The 20513-nt window shown below is 34.5% G+C and overlaps 1 protein-coding gene across 2 annotated transcripts in view; it reads right to left on the bottom strand.

Moving 5' to 3' along the window:
* Positions 1–20513, bottom strand: part of ATRNL1 (attractin like 1) — a 558159-nt gene that overhangs the window by 313490 nt on the left and 224156 nt on the right. Inside the window, exons 25-26 of one of the 2 annotated variants that reach the window (XR_009246557.1) lie at positions 14399–14487; positions 6018–6079 (exon numbers count right to left, since the gene is read on the bottom strand). Coding sequence is in view for 1 of the 2 variants with exons in the window: in XM_058671950.1 (XP_058527933.1) it covers positions 6018–6079 (62 nt within the window). In the remaining variant the exon portion in view is untranslated. The remainder of the gene's footprint in view (positions 1–6017; positions 6080–14398; positions 14488–20513) is intronic. The other variant, XM_058671950.1, reaches the window with a different exon arrangement.

The raw sequence follows: 20513 nt of genomic DNA, 5'->3' as shown, positions 1-20513 counted from the left end.
TTATCAATCACATGATTAATTTTCCTGCTAATATTATCAAGCTCCTTATTTCTGATTTTCAAATTTTTAAGCGGGTAAGCCCCATATTCCCTTAAAGTAGAAAAATAGTGTATACTTATGAACTATATAACTTCTCTAGCTGTTTAGAGAAGTGATCAATATACTCCATATCAATTTTCTCATAACTTAATTCCTTGTTCTCTGGCTTGTATACTAACAAAATGTTAATATTCACATTAACATATCACATTTTTTGAAGAATACCATCCTGAGAATATTTTAACTGAAGATAACTATAACTTTCTAAAATATAAATAAGCTAGTCTTTATCAGCCAACTTACACTTCTCAGTTCACAAGACCAATGATTCATTACTTGAAACTTTCTCACTCTGAGGTTTTACTATAAAGCTCACGTTGAGTTTTCTTTTTACCCTGGCTTGTTTTCCTTCATCCTCATGACTCAATAATACACAGTCAAGGAAGTTAGGTCATATTCCATCTCCCTAACTTTAAATTTTGGGGATTCTTGAAAATTCAGGTCACAGAATTACACTCTTTCCTTCCTGTTCACAGAGAAAGCTACTCTCATGATTTCAACCATGACTTCAATTACAATAATTTCCAAATCTGTATCTTTAGACCTGTAAAAATTAGAACATCTTATCACTAAAAATGCTCAAAGAGAAAAAAAAATAAGTGCACTATAACTTGGACAGTGATTTATTACCTAATTAAGTATACATAGTGGCTGACTCCTAAGTCAATGTATTCTATTTTTAGGTCAAATTTTGAAGACATTCTTTCATCAGTTGGTGCTACTGCCTGAAACAATGTGCCATATGCAGACCCTGTTTACACATTGAAGAAGTCTTGATGGTTCCATCTAGTTCAGCAGTTCTTCTCAAAACTGTTCTCCCACCTAGCGAAATTAGGCAATGACTCAGGACATTTTGGTTGTCACCATTTGGCATACATCTACTGGGATGTTGCTAAATATCTTAAAATTTACAGGTAACCCAGAACAACAAAGTTTTTCCCAATATCAAGCATCAACAGTGTTGAACCTGTTACAACTATGCTGCATTCTGATCACTGTCATTACAGTTACACTCTCTTCTCACATCCAGATTAACAAGTTAGCTCAAAATATGTGTATTCACTTATTGAATTTCTCTTTTAAACTTATGAAACATAAAAGATACAATCAGTACAGCAAATCATTGATGAATTTTACGAATAACTGAACAAACTCATCTATCTAAAGATAGTCCAAAAATTGAAAACGTGAGAACAAGCATTATTTCTTACCAGTATATCACATACTAGAGTCTTTAGAATATTTTTAAAGCTATGCTATACATAACAATTTTAAAAACATGTCTGTAATCAACAAGCTAGGATACATTTTCTAATGAAGACTACTAGAAATAAATCATAGAGGAACTACAAAAAAGTAGAAATAGAAACAGACTAGAATGAATTACAATACAATAAACCAACTGCAGGGAATCCTAAAGCCTAGCATTTGAAATCACTGGCAACACTGTCAAGGCTCTTGTAGAATTTATCAAGAAAAAAGAAATGTAAGGATTAAGTAAAGTTCACAGTAAGAGAAAGGCAGAGGACAAAATGTATAGTATTAATATTTTGAAAAACTCTAATTAATTTGAAAAATAGAGTGAGCTCCTAAATAAAACTGAGATGGGTGATGTCTGTAGGAAAGACACTATTTGGATACCCATATCCCTTATTACTGAGTCTGGGTTCATTATCTGGCTGTGTTCCGTTTCAGCTTCCTGCTAATGCTCATTTGTGGGAAGCACAAACAGGTGGGTCCCTATCACCCACATGGGAAAGCTAGGTTCCGTCGGCTCAGGCTTGGTTTTTGCAGGCAGATGCTTTTTGCTGCCTTCTGAGAGTTATTCCAGAAAATTTGCCCACTCTCCACAGTCCTCTTGCTCACTCTTCACAGCCCTCGGTATAGTATTATGTCTTTTATTATACTGAAGTTATGCATCAGAACAATGACCAGATAACACCAAAATCCAAATATAGTTATAATCTCATGTGTCCTTCTAGTCAGTAAATACTAGTTTATACTTCCAGCTGCTTCATGTTTGCAATTCATTTCTTCCCTTTCATACCCATGATGGTAATTATGTACTGAAGGGCAAACAGGTGGCACAATTTACTTCTTATGGTGCACTGCAGGCTGCCTCGACGGAAACTCCTGTACTGCTCAGTTCTCAGACTTGATCTAATTTTCAAAAGTTCAAGAAACAGCTCCAGCTCCAGCTGCACCAATTCTGATTCAACTCCCTGCCAATGTACCTAGGAAAGCAGCAGAAAGTTGTGCCAAGTGGCTGGGCGCCCTTCACTCAGGTGGGAGACCTGGAAGAAGCTCTGGGCTCTCAACTTTAGACTGTATAGCCCCAGTCATTGAGGTCATTTGGAAACAATCTGTGGACAGAAGATCTCAATACCGCCCCCCCTCCGTTCCATTCCTTTCATTTCTCCCTCCCACCTCCCATTCTTTTTCTATAACTCTTTCAACTAAGTAGTATCTCTTAAAAACAACATGAAACAATCCCTAAATTAATTCACACATATCCTTGAAGGTATGCACATTTACATTCTGAATTTCCACTTAAAAAGGTTACTCAAAAGATGTTTTGAGCACTACCTGAAGCAAGGTTAGACAGCACAAAATGTTAGAGGTAATACAGATTCCTCAAAATCCAATACCATAGTGCCTTGGTATTAGCAATGGGATACTGCAGGCAGATGACATACGAAACAAGTTCTGGCTAATTTCTGGTTCACAGTGGGTAAACTGTGTCTAGATGGGTACCCACCAGTGACTTCATCTGGCTTTGAGTATTTGACTTTAACTGATTTACAACAAAGCTGAGTAACCCTACATTGTGCCCCTAACCTATATGGTTAATGCCTGTTATATGAAATATGACCAAGTGGTAATTTCTGAAACTGACCCAACTAATCAAAATAGTATATATATCCAGTGGTGTAGTGAAAATTAGTGCAATCATAAAAAAATCTAAAAGGTGCAGAGGTTGGACTATATAATAATCCCATTTAAATTATTCATTTAAAAATCATTTAAAATTTTCAGATACAGGCTTATTAACTTACCCATTTTACACAACAGAAAGATTATTTGTTGAAAGAAATATTCCTTTCAATTCTCTAATCTTTCACCAGTATAATACTATGCTGTAATACAGACCAACAAAAACACCGTAATTTGCTAATTTTATACATGAAATAACCAAAATTTAGAGATGCTAGATTACCTACTTAGATGGCATAAATGCTATCATCACAAACGCACTATGTTTATCATAGATCTTCTGAATGTTAACTCAATTTCATATAACACCAGTATTATGCACAATATAGAGATAAAAACATGCCAGGGTTGGAAAATGGTTGCCTTGTAACTATAGCTAACGTGAAAAGCTTACACATCCACTTCTGCTACCTAAGTATCTAGTTAGAAGTGGAGAAACAGCAAACATGACCAAATGACATGTCCCTAAATGCTAACCATTTAAAACATACTGTTTAAAATTTCTTTTAAAAGTACCAGTCGCTTTTTAAAATAATTAATAAACTTGAAATTATTCTGACTGTTTTTTCTCAACAATGAGAGGATTGGAAAATGACCAAATTTACATTTCAGTATTGGTAAGAATTTAAATGACAAAAAACCATCAAATACATTTTAATTCTCTCAATTAGAATATTTTATTTTATTTTGTCCATGAGGAAAAACTAATAAATAAATAATCTTTTAGACATGGTACATATTAATATTAGTTTTATTTTACTTAATGCAGGAGCTATTGAATTAAAAGATGCACAAATTCAAAAGCTTAAAATAAACCCTAAACATGTAATAATTTACACATGTATGCAGCTTCATGAATATTTAAACATAATAAAAATTACAGTATATTTTCCTATACACTGTTATGAATCAAAAATATCTTAATTCAGAAAGTATTGCTCAATTATAACTTCTAGTCATTTTAAAGAACATATTAACCTTGCTAATGACTTTAAAATAGATTCATATTCTGAAATATGGTCATAAAAGATTAAATTTATTTAAGACATTTCCTCAAGTTTCAGTTTGTAAAGATACATTTAAAGTATGCATGCTCTTTCTATGCATATTAGTGGAAAATCAGTTTATAGCATTAATTTCTGGGAGCTATATGGGATATAAATAATCATGACTCTTTTCAGTATAAAGTGACCAACATTGTAAGAATTTGACAAGAGAATTGAATAAATGAAGAGGGAGTATGCTAATTGGAAAAAGAATGTTAAAATGTAAAGGGCTAAAAATGCAGATAAGAGATTAAGTTTGATATTTTTATATAAAGCCATATGGATGAATTACGAGAGATATTACGGAGAGATAGATTTCGACTCAATTATAAAGAACAATTAGTTATCTGATGATACAAAATGCTATCTCAAGAGATGGTGTCATTAAAGGCATTCCAGCATAAACCTGATCAGAGTTGGGCAAATTATGTCCACAGGCTGAATTCAGCCCACCAGATGTTTTTAGAACAAAGTTTTATTGGAATACAGCCACCATCATTTGTTTCCATATTGGCTCCGGACTGCTTAAGCAACCAACAACAGAGCTGTATAGATGCAATAGGGGCCCCAAGGCACACAAATCTAGAAATACATACTACATATCCCTAAAACCATGATAGACTGTTTTCAAAATTGCGTGCCATGATGGGGGGCTATGTCTGCCAGAAGAAGGAGTCACATTTGTGTCGGAACCTGCACAAATCTATGCTGATGCTAAAGACAAGCGATCCAGAGGCTCTAAGATTCTGCAATAGATAATCAGTGAAATTCAAATTCTTCTCCTGACCTAGAATTTATTTACATTCCATGGAAATGACAACAACTTGTTCCCTGAAGGACAGCTTTTTTGTTTTGACAAATCTTTTAAACTCTACACTCTTTTTTAGAAATACACATTGGAAATTAGCATAATTAGCATAACCCTGAAGAGTTATGTAAGCTACAATCAAAAGAGCCCTATTTAACTTTGCTATACACAATATTTTCCAAAGTTGGTTAATTATGGAAGCCTCTTTTTATGAGCCTAAAATTAATTACTCAGCTGAGTAGTGTTCTAGGAATTCATGACCTCTATTCAGACTGTTAACAGTACTTCAAGATTACAAGCTTCGGAAGAGGAAATACACACTGTTTCTCATTCATTACAGACTTTGGCATGTTGCTAAGCACATAACATAATTAGGTAAGAAATAATTGAGTTGATTTAGTTCTACTAGATACAACTAATCCATGTGGTACATGTACTGTTAACTAAGAAAAACAGGCTTAAATTATTTAGGTGAAAGAAGGAGCGTTATCCCAGCCTACATAATCCTAGCTATTAAATCATGTAACAATACACTAATTTCATCCAGCACCTGCGCTGTGGCAGAGCAACTAAAGCTGCTGCTTGGGACGCCAGCATCCCATACCAGCACTGTTTCATATCCTGTGTGCTCCATTTCTGGTGCAGCTCCCTGCTAATGGCTTGGGAAAAGCAACGGAAGATGCTCCAAGTACTTAGGCCCTTACCATCTACATGCAAGATCTGGATGAAGTTCCTAGCTCCTGCTTCAACCTGTCCAACTCCTGACCACTGAAGCCATCTGTAGAGAGAATCAACAGATGGAGGATCTTTGTTTCTCTTTCTCTCTTTTACTGACTCTCAGAACCTCTGATTTTCAGATTAACAAATCTGTAAACACTAACAAAAAAACTTACAAAAAAATCACAAGTATGTATCAAGCACATTAGCTCTGATCTGTAATAGACATTGAAGCATAATAAAACTATTCAAGACGCGTTATATAAAGGTTAAACAATTAATACATTTATTTGCTTCATAAAAAATATCAGAAAATAAGCATAACATGTTCAAAATCAGAAAAAGGAAATTACCTGAAAAAAGTGACAAAAAATTGCACCAAATCCATGATTGTGTTATGTTGTGAGAATGCAATCTGAAAAATCAAAATAAAAGACAATATGAAACTGAGCAAGCTCTTCTGCAAAACCAGTGAAGATGGATCACAGCATTTGTAGGTACATGAGGTCTAAATCATCAAGACACTAAGAAACACCATATTTTAAATCAAACCTATGTTAGCCTCAAACCTTCATCCAGAATATCAAATACATTTAATATGGTCCATAAAATGGTTTAAAATATTATAAAATTACTCCAAGCATGTATGCCAAAAGTATAAAAAGCACTATGACAGATTAAATGTTCCTGCCTTCAAACATGCAAGTTGGTTCCTGCATTATTTATGATCTTATTTTGAATTAGTATAATTAATAATAGCTCATCAAATGAAAAATAAATTTCAATTTTATTACAAAAACTGAGGGTTTTTTCTATATATCCATAGCCAGGCAATATGCATGCATACACAGAAATATTGTGTTGGAAACCACTTGGAGAATAACACGTCACAGTTATTAATTTTCACACTGATAAAAAGGAAATTTTATCAATAATCTGAAGTTGCTCTCCATTCACATTAACTTTTAAACATGCTATACAATAACATTTTCTTCAGGAAATAATGTATGATGTCATATTAGTCAATGCGAAGTTGCACCTGAATAGAGAATTAAGAATTATGAATTACAACTTGGCATTCACCAGCAGTGAGTCTTTTGGGAAAGTACATAGTCTGTCTGAATTGCAGTTCTCCCATGTGTAAATGGAAATATTAAATTTGTGTACTACATAATATTGGAATAATTGAATTTGTAGAAATTCAATGTTTACAAAATATCTTACAGCTACCATATAACAGATATTAAATCTCCTATCATTTACATAAGATGGTAACCATATGTAAATTTCACCAATGCAGCTGAAATGAAATCATTAGATTCTGAAATCATTTGTATAATGTTATCGTTCAAACTGCATCAAAGAATTTCTACTTCTATTCTGTCTTAATGAAGTAGAAAGGGTACACAACACTTCAACCAACCAGTGTTGACACTGTACAGATAAAATCTATTATTCTTGAATACAGAAAAACGAAAGGTAAAATGTCTACAGTTGTCTTAGATATCAGAGCAAAGTTGTACACAAAAAGAATCTAACTGGAATTACAAAATAAAAATCATATTGCTACACAAGATTGGATATTGCCAAATCTATCTTAAAAGTTTAAAGAAAAAGTATTTCTCAAAGATTTGCCTATTTTTATTTGAGAAGCAAATTTAGAGACAGAAGGAAACACACAGAGAGAAAGATCCCATGTCCTGTTCAATTCCCCAGTGGCCACAATGGCCAGGACCAAGGCTGAACTGATGCCAACCCAGGTACCAGGAACTTATTCCGCTTCTCAACATGAGTACAGGGACAAAACTTCAGTCATCTCTACTGCTCTCTCAGGCCATAGGCTGGATCTGAAATGGAGGAGCTGGAGACTCCAATCAGCATCCATATATGATGTAACTGCTGCAGACAGGAGACTGGCTTGGAAAGCCACCATGCCAGTCCCCAAAAGTATCGTTTTAGTAGAAAAGATTGGCCCAACATAATCGCTCAGTGGCTAAGTCCTCGCCTTCCAAGTGTTGGGATCCCAGATACATGCCAGTTCATGTCCCAGCTGCTCCACTTCTGATCCAGCTCCCTGCTTGTGGTCTGGAAGGGCAGTGGAAGACGGTCCAGTCTTGGATCCTGCACCTGCATGGAAGACCTGGAAGAAGCTTCTGGCTCCTGGTTTTGGATCGGTTCAGCTGGGCCATTGTGGCCACTTGGGGAGTGAACCAATGGATGGAGAATCTTTCTCTATTTCCTTCTCTCTGTAAATCTACCTTTCCAGTAAAGATGGATAAATCTTAGAAAAAAGAGGAAAAAGTATAAATGAATTTTGGTCCCAGGATTGTTCATAATAATTCAAAGAAAGTTATGAATAGTAACTTAGATCTATAAGATAAATTTGGTACAAAGCAGTTAAGAACCAACAAGATTATCCTAACATGAAAATTACGTGGCGGCCAGTATTGTAGTTCAGTAGGTAAAGCTGCTGACTGCTACACTAGCACCCCCTTTGAGTACCAACTTCAGTCCCAGAAGTACCACTTCAGATCCAACCCCACGTTAATATGCAGCAGCAATGGATGGTCCATATGCTTGGTGTACTGCATACATGTGAGTCCCAAACAGAATTTCCACCATCTGACTCTATTGTGGCCATTTGAGAAGTGCATCAATGGACAGAAAATGTGACTGTATCTCTCTATGTTGTAATTCTATCTTTCAAAGATATAACATTTTTACACTAATTATTTGGAAAAAATAATAAAACGTGGCTGATTAAAGTAAACTGGGATATGAAGTTAACCTTAGTGTTGAGAAATATGTGAATGAAAAACTAAGGAAACAGGTTCAGACAGACTTAAACATCGACAGTCAAATACGTGGAAAAGAAAATGAGGTAAGTTACAAATCAGGCAAATTAAGCATAACATAAATCCAAAACAATAAGATTCAGTATATAAGCAATTTCAGTAAATGTGAACAGACTGAATATCCACTAAAAGGCAGAGATTCTCATACTAGAGTAAAGTCATAATTCTGCTTTATGCTTATAATGGAATATATGTCTAGGATGGTAACACATTTATACCCAAAAGATCAACTATTACAAAATGATGTAAGGGACTTTAAAAAGAACCACTGTAAAAATATAAAGGATAATATTAACAACAAATTGCAATTTACAGTCAAAATCTGTTAAGAAAAAAAAAAACAGGCACAAAAACACAAAATCATAATAAACATTTATGCACTAAAGGCCAAGAGCAAAAAAGTGAAAATGTAATACTTGAACACATAAAAGAAATTTGAGGATGAAATTATGGAAAATAATCCCAAATACGCATATCTCTTTCACAACTTAACTCATCAGACAACAACTTAATTTATTTGGTATTTTAAGTCATGAAGAAATATTCAAAGAATTTATTAATAAGCAAGCAGCTGCCTGGGATGCCAGCACACCAGGTGGGCGCTGCCCTGAGTCCTGCTACTCCACTTCAAATCCAGCTCCTTGTTAACATACCTGAGAGAGCATCAGAGGATAGCCGCTGCTGGGAGAGCCAATAGAAGCTCCTGGCTCTTAAATTTCGCATGGACAAGCCCTTCTTGCTTTGTAGCCATCTGGGAAGGTAGAAGACTTCTCTCTCTCTCTCTCTCTCTTTCTCAATGTAACTTTGACATTCACATAAATAAATATTTTTTTAAATCCAGAAAGGTAAGAAACACATTTTAGATTATACAGTTAGAGATGGCCTCATTAAAGAGGTGATTAAGGAACTGACACTTAATAATCAGATCAAAATTTGCAAAGATCTGATGTTGGAAATTTCCAAAGTATACAGATGACACTTGGGAGAGATGTTTTTGAAAAACTAACAAGAAGCTACAAGAGTTGGAGTGTCGTGAGAATGAGACAGAGTACTTACAAATAAATTCAGACTGATAAGAAGGGATCAAGTCATCTAGGTCCTTGCCAATGACAACAGTTTTGGAACATTTGATAAAAGTAAATGAGCTATGGAGTGACATGATGAGCAAAGAAATAATCATACTAGCTGTAAGTCAAAGACAGATAGATTGCAGGGAAAAGTAAGAAAATAAGTGAAGAGGTGGCAGTAGTAGGTAGAAACGTGGTAGCCATGCAAACATTCTAAGGAAATGGAGACATAATTTAGAATTAGGGTGGGTAGATATGCCAAAATATCAGATGTGAGAGGTGAATGAAACTAGAATCAAACATGCCTATCTAAATTTGTTGCGAGAAATATGACAGGTGATATCCCTATGAGCATATGTTAAAATGTTAGAGGAATGATTATGCCAAAGATAAACATTTGGGTACAAAATATGTGAAACACATGCGTGGCATTTTCACAAGGTTTTTAACTGTTTTTAACTGATTTTGTAATGTGAATTGAATCAGAGAAAAATGCTTTACTCTAAACTTATAGGCATTACCTGAAATATCACATTAAAACATGTGAAAAGGAGATCCATAAATGAATGCTTATTTAGAAATTACAGTTTGAAAATACCAACAGAAGTCAATAAATCAGCTAAAACATCCTAAATTTGTAGTTTTCCTGGTACATCTTTTCAGCTGAGGTAATGTTTCATATCTAACTTACTTTCATTAATTTACTGATTTGAAAGGCAGAAAAAGAAAGAAACAGAAATACTGCATCCCAAGGTTAACTTCTACAGAATGCCACAACAGCCAGCTCTAGGGGAGACCAAAGCTAAGAGATGGGAACTGGTTAACCACTGTATCATATATCAGCTCCTTAACAGAATTAATCTCTCGCATATATATCGCATATGATATATACATATATATATATGAAATACATGCGGTATATATTTCGTTCAGAGTTACAAAGAGAGGGAAAGAGAGAGAGAGAGATCTTCTGTCTAGTGTTCTATATAGTGGTTCATTTCCCAGATTGCTGCAATGGCCAGGCTAGACTAGACCAACCCTGGAGCCAAAAGCTCCACATGGGTCTTTCCCCTGGGATGGCAGGACTCCAAACACTGGGACCGTTCTCACCTGCTTTTCTGAGGCCATCAGCAGGGATGGGAATTGACAATGGAGCATCCAGGACTCAAACCAGCACCCATATGGCAATTTTATGCAATGTGCCACAAGGTTGGGACCTGATGGAAGATTGCTGACTGTAATGCCCATAATTATCTAATTAGAATGACTTTTACCACTTGATATAATGATTAGACTATTGCCTTTTAGAACCACTAAATCATTTCCATTTGAAGTTCTGTTTTTTTCCCACAACTCATACAAAATGCTTAAAAAAATCACTCTGAAAATTTACTAAAACTCCAGCCTTTGAAACACCCTCTTATTTAATGATTTTTTCAGATTATCCAGCAAATGTCCAAACAATAATCAAAAACATCCACAAAATATTCATTCTATCAGCTGAAATTTGCAATTTATAAGGCAACATGCTAAAAACTAAATCAGCTGAAATTAATTAGTGATAACACATTTTAACCATAAAAATAAATTCATATTAAAAAATAGCCAAAACTCAAAACTTGAAGTTAATATATGCTACACTTTCATGCATTTAAATAACAATGACCAATATTTTGACTTCGATGACTTGATGAAAAAAGTTCCATTAAATTCATTTGAATGAAGTACATTAATATTCTGATATTTAAGAAAATGTCAGAATTTGCAAGAGAAAAAAACTCTTATTTTATGAAAGGCAGATTGATGGGTTTATTCAAAATATCAACTTGATATACATAATAAGGTCTGAGATAATATCTGAGATTAGCAATAACATACAACATCAGGAGATTGCCTAAATTACCAAGTTATTCTAACATAGTTATTCTTCAAAACAATGATCATACTTGAAACTTAATTTGGCCCTGTTTTAAAAAAACAATTTGATATCTCAATGTATCATTTTTATTTGCTTTTTATTTAAAAAACCAAATCAAAGTGAGACTAAATATTCTACTACAACCTAAAATAAAATATGATCATCTATTCTGGAGAAGCATAAAATTCCTATGGAAGATTAACACATAGCTTATTGATTACATATTTGTGTGTGTATAAAATCTATGATAAAATCACAGTTCAGAAACTCAGTTTCAATACAGAACCAATGAGTTTTAGAGACAGAATAAAACATATTTCTGTATTGAGACATCAGAAACATTCTAGTTAATTCTCCGTAAGTATTATACCGTCTAGTCTTATTTTTTTTTAACTTTCATAGGCACAGGGATTCCCACATGTACTGTTTTCGCCCATATTAGTACAGTAGTCACAAGTCCATTTAAGTATATTCTTACATTGTACGTATAGAGCATGGTAGAAAGTTCATCATCCTATTGTCAAGATATATTTCACAGTTTCACTGGGAGTCCTTTCATTCACAAGTACACATGCACACGGTAACATATCTTCAGTTTTTGGCATGCTAGTCTCCATTATACAGTTACTTTAGATGTATATATGCATATATATTTACCTATATATTTATTGATCTAGTATGTTGCATAAAGGTCACCTTATATCAGAGAGAACATATAATGTTCGCTCTTTTGAGATTGGCTTACTTCACTGAGCATAATGATTTCTAGTTGGAACCATCTATGAACACCACACAACAAATAGGGGACTAATATCTAGGATTTACAAAGAGCTTCAGAAACTCAATGACAGCAACACAAACAACCCTATGAACAAATGGATAAAGGAAATGAGCAGGTATTTTTTCAAAGAACAAAGTGAAACAACTAATAAACATACAAAAAATATTCAGGCTCCCTAGCCATCTGGGGAACACAAATAAAAACCACTTTGAGGTTCCACCTAAGTCCAGGGAGATTGGCGTATACTCGTATATGTATTAACAACACGATTGCCTGGATGTGAGGAGAAAAGTTCCCTCTACTCCACTGTTCGTGGGACTGCAGACTAATACAACCACTATGAAGTCAGTAGGGAGAGTGATAAGAAAACTAAAAACTGATCTACTGTATGATCTAGCTATCCCACTTCTGGGAATATATCCAAAGGAAGTGAAAGTGACCTTCAACCATATATCTATGGCAGCACAATCCCCAATTATTAAGACATGGAATCAACCCCTATGCCCATCAAAAGAGGAACAGATAAAGAATCTGTAGTACATCTATTCCATAGAATACTACACAGCCATTAAACAGAATGAAATTCTACCACATGCCACTATTCACAATGTAAGTCCTTTATATGTAAACATTGTTTAAATTCTTTCTAAAGTAAATAAAAGCCTTCATGAATGCACTCCTAACTACTCACTTGGTTAGTTCACCAATGTAACCAGTTTCTTTGTAGTACAGTCCATCTCAGAACCCTCCAGCAGTTCTTCCACCAGTCAACACAACATGCCGCTTTAACACTGGAAGAGATTTCTGTGATTCCTCTCCTAACATTCTTCTTTTTCCTTCACTTCAATTTTCTTTGTGTTTCTTCAACATTTTTAATGTGGAGTCCATAGCCCTTAACACAGGATATAACAATCTTTCAACTAGCCCATGCCCCTAATTTGACAGTACAGATGATCAGAAAATTCTACTGGCAGTTTCCAAAACTTGACAAAAATCATCAAACCTCTGTAACTCCTTTGATACAAATTATTCCCTCCTGCATTTATAGTCTCCCCACCTTGGGTACCTGATTTTTGACAATTGTATGGTAGTGAGTTTTTATTACATTTATCTTATCAGTTCTCACATAAATGTGATATGAATACAAATAAAACAGATTCTATTTGTCTCCCACTCCACTCTGCCCTAATTTGTTCTTCCTAGGTAGCTTTAAAAAAATTTTGTTTTTATATTTTAAGGCAGGATTAACAGAGGAGACAGAAAGAGAAAATCTTTCACCCGCTGATTCACTCCCCTAATGAGTACAATGGTGGGTGCTGAGCTGATCCTAAGCCAGAAACCAAGATCTTCTTGTGGATCTCACACATGGGGGGAATTTAGAATCTCTAGGACTTGAGCCATCCTCTGCTGCTTTCCCAAGTCATACACAGTGAGCAGAGCAGAATTTGAACAGGTGTCCATATGGGATACTGGCATGACAGGCAGAAGCTTAGTCTACTATGGTATGGCACTTGCCTCATCTTCCCAGGGTACCTTTTAAGCATAATTTACATGCCAACAGTTGTAGATCCTAATTGGTGGTCTTCATCATATTTGTTTTGTCTCTTGCATACTTTACTCAAAAAAGCTAGCATAAATAAAGTATATAGAAATTCACAATTACAATTATGCCAAATGCTTTACATACATTATTTTATTAATACTTGGAATAATCCCAAAAGTAATATTAAAGCCATTTTATACATGGATAAACAAAGTTTTAGCAGGTTAGCCAGGCTAATTTTTAATTTCCATACTTTCCCAACTCCAATTACTCATATTATTACCAATCCATATTTTTCTCCAACCGACCTCAAAATACTTGGAGTTAGGTCTTATGATGTTTGTCTACACATTACTATAAACTACCAGAGTATTTTTACTAGTATTAAGTTTACTGAATTAATAGCAGTAAATACTAGAGATCAAAATGTCATTGTTCTACATAGAAATTCTAAAAGCAGATTCATATCGGCTAAAAGGTCAAGCTGCACAAGAAAACAAAAATTAACCTTTACATCAAGATGGCAGCAGTTAAAATATAGAGAACTTTATATTGACATTGCAATCATACCTAATTTCCTCAGGGAAATACTTGAAAAATACTATTCTTTGTAGAAGTTTTTCTTTCAAAAACAGTATATTTTTTAAAAGACATCGAACCTTTAACATGACAAGACAAAAAATATACTTGTTTAGTTACCTCTTTATAATTATAATATTTAAATATTTATAAGGATAGTTGAAGGTCCGAATGTATTAATTCAGAAATCAAATGTTTATAATGGCAAAAAAAAATGGCTAATATTGAACTACACAGGAAATCTGTGCTTCCAATATGGTTTTCTAGTTAATACATTTTATATATAATTTGGCTTTTTCTCTATAAATTGTCAAATGGTGAAGATGGAGCTTCCTTTTGTAAAGATAAAGGCATTAATTGAACTTCCACCACCAGTTCTATGTCTCAAATTTCAGAAATGAGTTTTATCTCTAAATGGCCAATTCAACAAGCATAACCAACAGTTTTAGGGTAATTTATGTTCTATTATATAATAGGCAAGTTTCTGCACAAAAATATTCCCATAAAGAAAACATTTATAATAGAACACATTAACACTTCCTAATGAAACAACATGTTTAAATCTGATCAAAGATTAATATTAATAAGGCTAATAATAATTTCAGTACTGTGAAAAGAATTCAAAATTTTATTTACTGTATTAGTAGATATGATGAAATGTAATAAATTATTTAAACATATGATAATGACATGTAAACAGAATACATATTTGTACACATTATTTAACTTCCTAAACTTAATTCTTTGTGCTTGTCATCTGTTGTTACACTAATGAAACATAAGAGAGGTTACACAGGTGATTTTGTATTTTCCCAAAATTCTCCTCATCTTTCGCTCCTCAGGCAGGCAGATTTCCATTTTCTAACTACAAAATCAAGACCTACAGCTTATTTTGTGTTCAAATGGGCCATACTCTGTTCAAAACACTAAAATATTTGCAATAAAAATGTACAGACATTTGCATTAGGACTTGGCTATTTTTCTAGAGGGGGAATACCATATAGACTAGAATAGAAATTAGAATTGCAAATTGAAGAAATGATTCTTAGCATCATACTCAAAGGAAAATCAAGTCTAAATTATGACATGAGTTTTCAGATTAACTTAACAGTGAATTACCAGATCCCATTTACTCAGAAACAGGTAGTTTAAATTCAATCTAATTTAATTTAATTCAAACTGTGGTATATAAATGCTGATGCGCAGCACTATTGTTAAAGACTAGGAAGTTCTTAAGCTCAATGCACACTATCAGTGCTTGATGCTTCTGCCACTGCAGTAATAGTAATATTTTTCTATCTTTTTTTGGTAATATTCAATTGCATGGCAATATTAAGTCATAATGACACTTACCAAAATAAAATCTCACTTTAAAAATTCATGTTTTCAATTCAGTAGTATCACAATGTTCTAAAACAACAAGAATTTTGCTTTTTGACTTCTAGAATGTTAGCCAATGTATCATGGAACACTATGTGTTTTACATTATAAAGGAAAAGCTTTTAACAATATTTGGGTATTAAAAGTATTGGCAACTTAAAACATAAAACAATTCATAGAGAAAAATGAAGAAAACTTGAATGAAATTACAGTAATTCAAATTAAATTGAAATACCTTTCCAAATTGTACAAACTGATCAAATAATATATTAAAATGGCAAAGGCATTCAATAGCTAAGTTAAAACACATTAAATCAAGATGGCAAAACAGGGTAAAGACATATGTAAACAGACGGAGAAACATTAGGCAGTGTGAAGCAGAAAGGGCACATTTCAAGAAATAGGAGAGGATAGAATGGCAGCAAAGGGGCACCTGGAGATTGACAGACACGGAAAAGCAGCAAACAAATCCTTATGGTCTTGCAATGACCAATACCCCAGGCATGATCTGCACTGAACCAGAAAGCAGGAACTCCATCAGCAACAAAGTGGGACAGGAGCTCAGAATAAAGCTCAGGAGGTAAACCCAAACAAGAACTACCAGTCCTGCTGGTCCATTTGATTTGAATAGGAGCAGAGACAGAGCAGTAGGTTCCAGACGGGTCATGAAGGAACAGGGTGGATTTCACAGCCAAGTCTGCCCATTAGAACTGAATCAGATGCCATCTTGGGTAGGAAGGCAAAGGTTATGTGACAGGACTGCACATGCACTGAGCTGGAAGTGAACTCATTTCTGGCTCAGTGAACTGCAACAACATGGTACCTTACAGGTTGCACCCAAGATAGGTCCAGGTAGCCCTCAGAAATGATGGCCAGTAGATCAAGAACTCTAGTAGTGGCACTTCAGGTGTCATCTCTTACAGTGTGGCAAAGGTTTTAAGACTACAGGGATAGTGAGCTGCGTATGTGCGGATTTGGGAGTGAACTCACTGAGCTCAGTGCTCTGTACTGGTCCAACAGTAAAAATAATACTGACTTTTGCATCATATGGGTCAAAATAGGTCCATGTGGCCCTCAGACCTAATGGCCAACAGGTTCCACCAACATCAGTACCACCAACAACCTAGGTACTTCCAGGAACTGCTCCAACTAGAAGTGGGAGAAATGTTATACAGACAACAGTGCAACCTCAGCATAGTATCATAGGAGGTGGAGAGTGGTGCCAGGAGAAACAGAGACTATGGTGGAAGTCTAACATAAGAACCCAGACTTGGAAATTGCTAGGGGGTGTGGTAAAAGTGACTGCAAACAAAGAGCCATGTAGCAACCACAATAAGTGAAATTAAATTGTAACCCTGTGGGAGACACAGCCTAGACACATGCCCCAAGGAGAAGAATCTGATAACCTGAAGTACAAGGACCAAGAACAAAAGAAGAGACAAAGGCAAAATGAATATTTCTGAAGACTCTCGTGTAAAGAAGCAAAAGCCTTTGCCAACCTCAGAATTAACTAAGGAATGTGGGGGAAACAGAGTTCAAAACACTTATTATAAAACTTCTTATCAACAACGACAAGATGAACGTAATACAGGAGTTCAAGTAATTTAAGGAATACGTCACACAGGAAATGAATCAAATGAAAGCTGATATATCAGAAATTAGGAATACATTGGAACAAATTAGATTACAGTACATAATCTCCGAAATAGAATGAATGAGGCAGAAGAAAGAATCTCAAAATTAGAAGATATTTCCTGTCACCAGGGGGAAACAAACAAAAAGCTGGAAGCAAAGCTGGGTCAAGCTAAAAAAAGTATTCAAGAATTAAGAAACCCTATTAAAAGCCCAAATGTAAGAGTTAATGGGACTCCCAGCAGGTGCAGAAAGAGAAACTGGGATTATAGGTGTATTTAACGAATTAATAAGGGAAAATTTTCCTAATCTAGAGAAAGAATGGGAAAATAATATCCAGGAGGGGCACAGAACTCCCAATAGGGTAAACCAAAAGCAATACTCACCATGACACATGATAATCAACCTCTCTTCAATTGAATATAAGAAAAAGATCCTTAAATTTGCATGTGAAAAAAAATCAATTGACATATAGATGAATACCAATTAAATTCACAGCTCACCTCTCACAGGAAACTCTACTGGCCAGAAGAGAATGGAGCTACATATTCCAGATTCTAAAAGCAAAAAATTGTCAGCCCAAATAACATGCCCAGCAAAGCTTTCCTTAGTCTTTGAAAATGAAATAAAATTCTTCCACAGTCAAGAAAAGTTAAAAGAATATGTCTCTTCCAGACCTGCCATACAAATGATACTTGTAGATGAATGAAAAATCCACAGCTAAATATATTGCAGCAATAGTATTTCATATCAGTATTTTATTTCTTAGAGAAAAAAGTTTCATAAAGAAAAATTCAACAATAAAAATGCATAATTGGAATGGCATAATGCCCCAGAGCATATGAAACTGTATCACAATTTTTTATAAAATAGACATGTTAATTCAGTATTCAAATCTGAGTTGACATGCTACTAACAGAATACATATATTTCAACCTATAATCTAGACATTATTTTATAGTTTGACCACATTTGAAGAATTCTGCTTCTGAATATGATAGGCTTCATAATCAATATTTCAAAATGTATAGTATATGAATGAAATAGATGACAAGATTCATAAATTTAAAAATTCACACTCCAAAATTATTGTAACACTAATCATTCAGTATACATCTAACCTTATGTGTATTATCTTCTCAACCTTTAAAATTATTCCAAGGTATGTGGAATTCTAGAGGGTTCTCCGGCTTTCTGACCCTTCTGTACACACCCTGTGTAATTGCTTTTTCATTAGTATGGATAGAATTAGAAAAAATGGTAGTATCATTCCTTTGGTTGTATTACTCATTTTTGCAGCTGTAATGCCATATTTGCCCTTGTGATTATTACAGTTATCACACTCCACTGATACAAAAGAGAGCTAAAACAAAAGAGAATTCACTGTCCTTGAAGACTTAAAGTGGATAAAGCACTGGTGGCTAGTTCCTAGGGGCTGACAACAAAGAAGCAGGGACTCTGCTAAAATGAAAGTCTATCAACAACCAGTGAGCTTGGAAGAGGTTCCCCCCTCAGAACAGTCTGCTGACCTGCTGACCCCCCGATTTCAGCCTCAGGGAACCCTGAACAGAAAACCCAAATGACATGGGCCTAGATATGGATCCACAGAAACCATGAAATGACAAATGGATAAATTATAAAGCTGATTAATCTATTACTCAGAGAGGCTAACAGCATGCACTATTTCCACTTAAATTTTAAGTGGAAAAAAACTGAAGTACTGAAACTTAAAAACAAATTTCCTGGCAATCAAAAAGCTTCTAAATAGAAAATGTGAAATGAAGATAGGCTGATTTAGGATCTAGCCTCTTATTACCTCCTCTTTACTGACACTGTCATCCGGGGACCAAGATTAGAATATTCATATTAGACTGCATTGAGGAAAAACATTGTAAATAATCTATCTTGGACCAGATAAATTACATATTTAAAAGTATATTAAGTAAAACGTATTATGTATTTAATATGATAACCATTTGTGTGCTGTGAATTGCATTAAGAGTTATGTAGGGCAGAGATGATGCTTACTAAATGTACAAAATGATTGATGAGATTAGCCAGTTAAATCTTTTCACCGGTAAGGCAAACAGCCCATGAGATATTTATTAAAACTGTCAAGTAAATCCTCTTATTTTTGTATCATAGTGTCAAATAGCAGTAAAATAAACATGTTAAGATCCTTAATCTACTGCTATGTTTCACTGTAAAATTTACCTTTGTTAAAATTTGCTTCTGTTCAAATTTGTTGAGATCGCACGTAAAAGTATCCTAATATTACTTTGGCTGGTATTTTCTAATTACTGTATAATATTTTGGGAATGCAAATTTTATTTGAATGTCAATTACACTTATGCATGTGCCGTTTGTTTTTCTTGCTCAGGTTTTGTAATTTGATGGAATGTTTTTATTATAGTTTAATAAACGTTTGCTTTATTTAAAAAAATAAATAAATAAAAGTATATTAAGTAAAACGTCATTTCCCACATTAAATGAAAATTACATTATTTCCCAGGCAAACCTCATATTTTTCTAAGACAAGCAAATATTAATTAAAAGTTGATGCTTTATTTTTTTTTTGAAAATTTTAACTTGCATATTTATATGTACTTAAAAGAGATCATCTGTAACTCCCCAAATACCCACAACAGTCAGAGCTGAGCCAAGTGAAAGCCAGGAGCCAAGTGAAAGCCAGGAGCCAGGTGTCCCCTTTGGGCCTCCCACGTGATTGGCACATACGGAAGTGCTCAGGCAGCAGCTGCAATCTCCCAGGCTTAGTTAGCAGGAAACTGAGGTTGGAACTTAGGCATTCAGACTCGGGAGGCAGGCACTGTAAGCAAACACTTGACTGCTGCACCCACCCTGACTGATTGTTGTTCATTATCAGCAAACATCTTCCAACCCAACAAGAAATCACTTTTATTATTAATGTTGGGATAGTGAATCCAAGTTCCATATCTTTCAGCAAAAGATTATATGAAATAAAACCCTTTCTAGGAGATCTCTTTTTTCATTCCAACTTTCTGGTATAGCAAGGTGCACTAAATTTGTTATACTCACTCATCCATGACTTCATATCTTGAGTAGTGGAGGCTAG

The sequence above is a fragment of the Ochotona princeps genome, chromosome 13 (genome assembly GCF_030435755.1).
Source record: "Ochotona princeps isolate mOchPri1 chromosome 13, mOchPri1.hap1, whole genome shotgun sequence".
Lineage (NCBI taxonomy): Eukaryota > Metazoa > Chordata > Mammalia > Lagomorpha > Ochotonidae > Ochotona > Ochotona princeps.
This window is presented reverse-complemented; position numbering and strand designations above follow the sequence as displayed.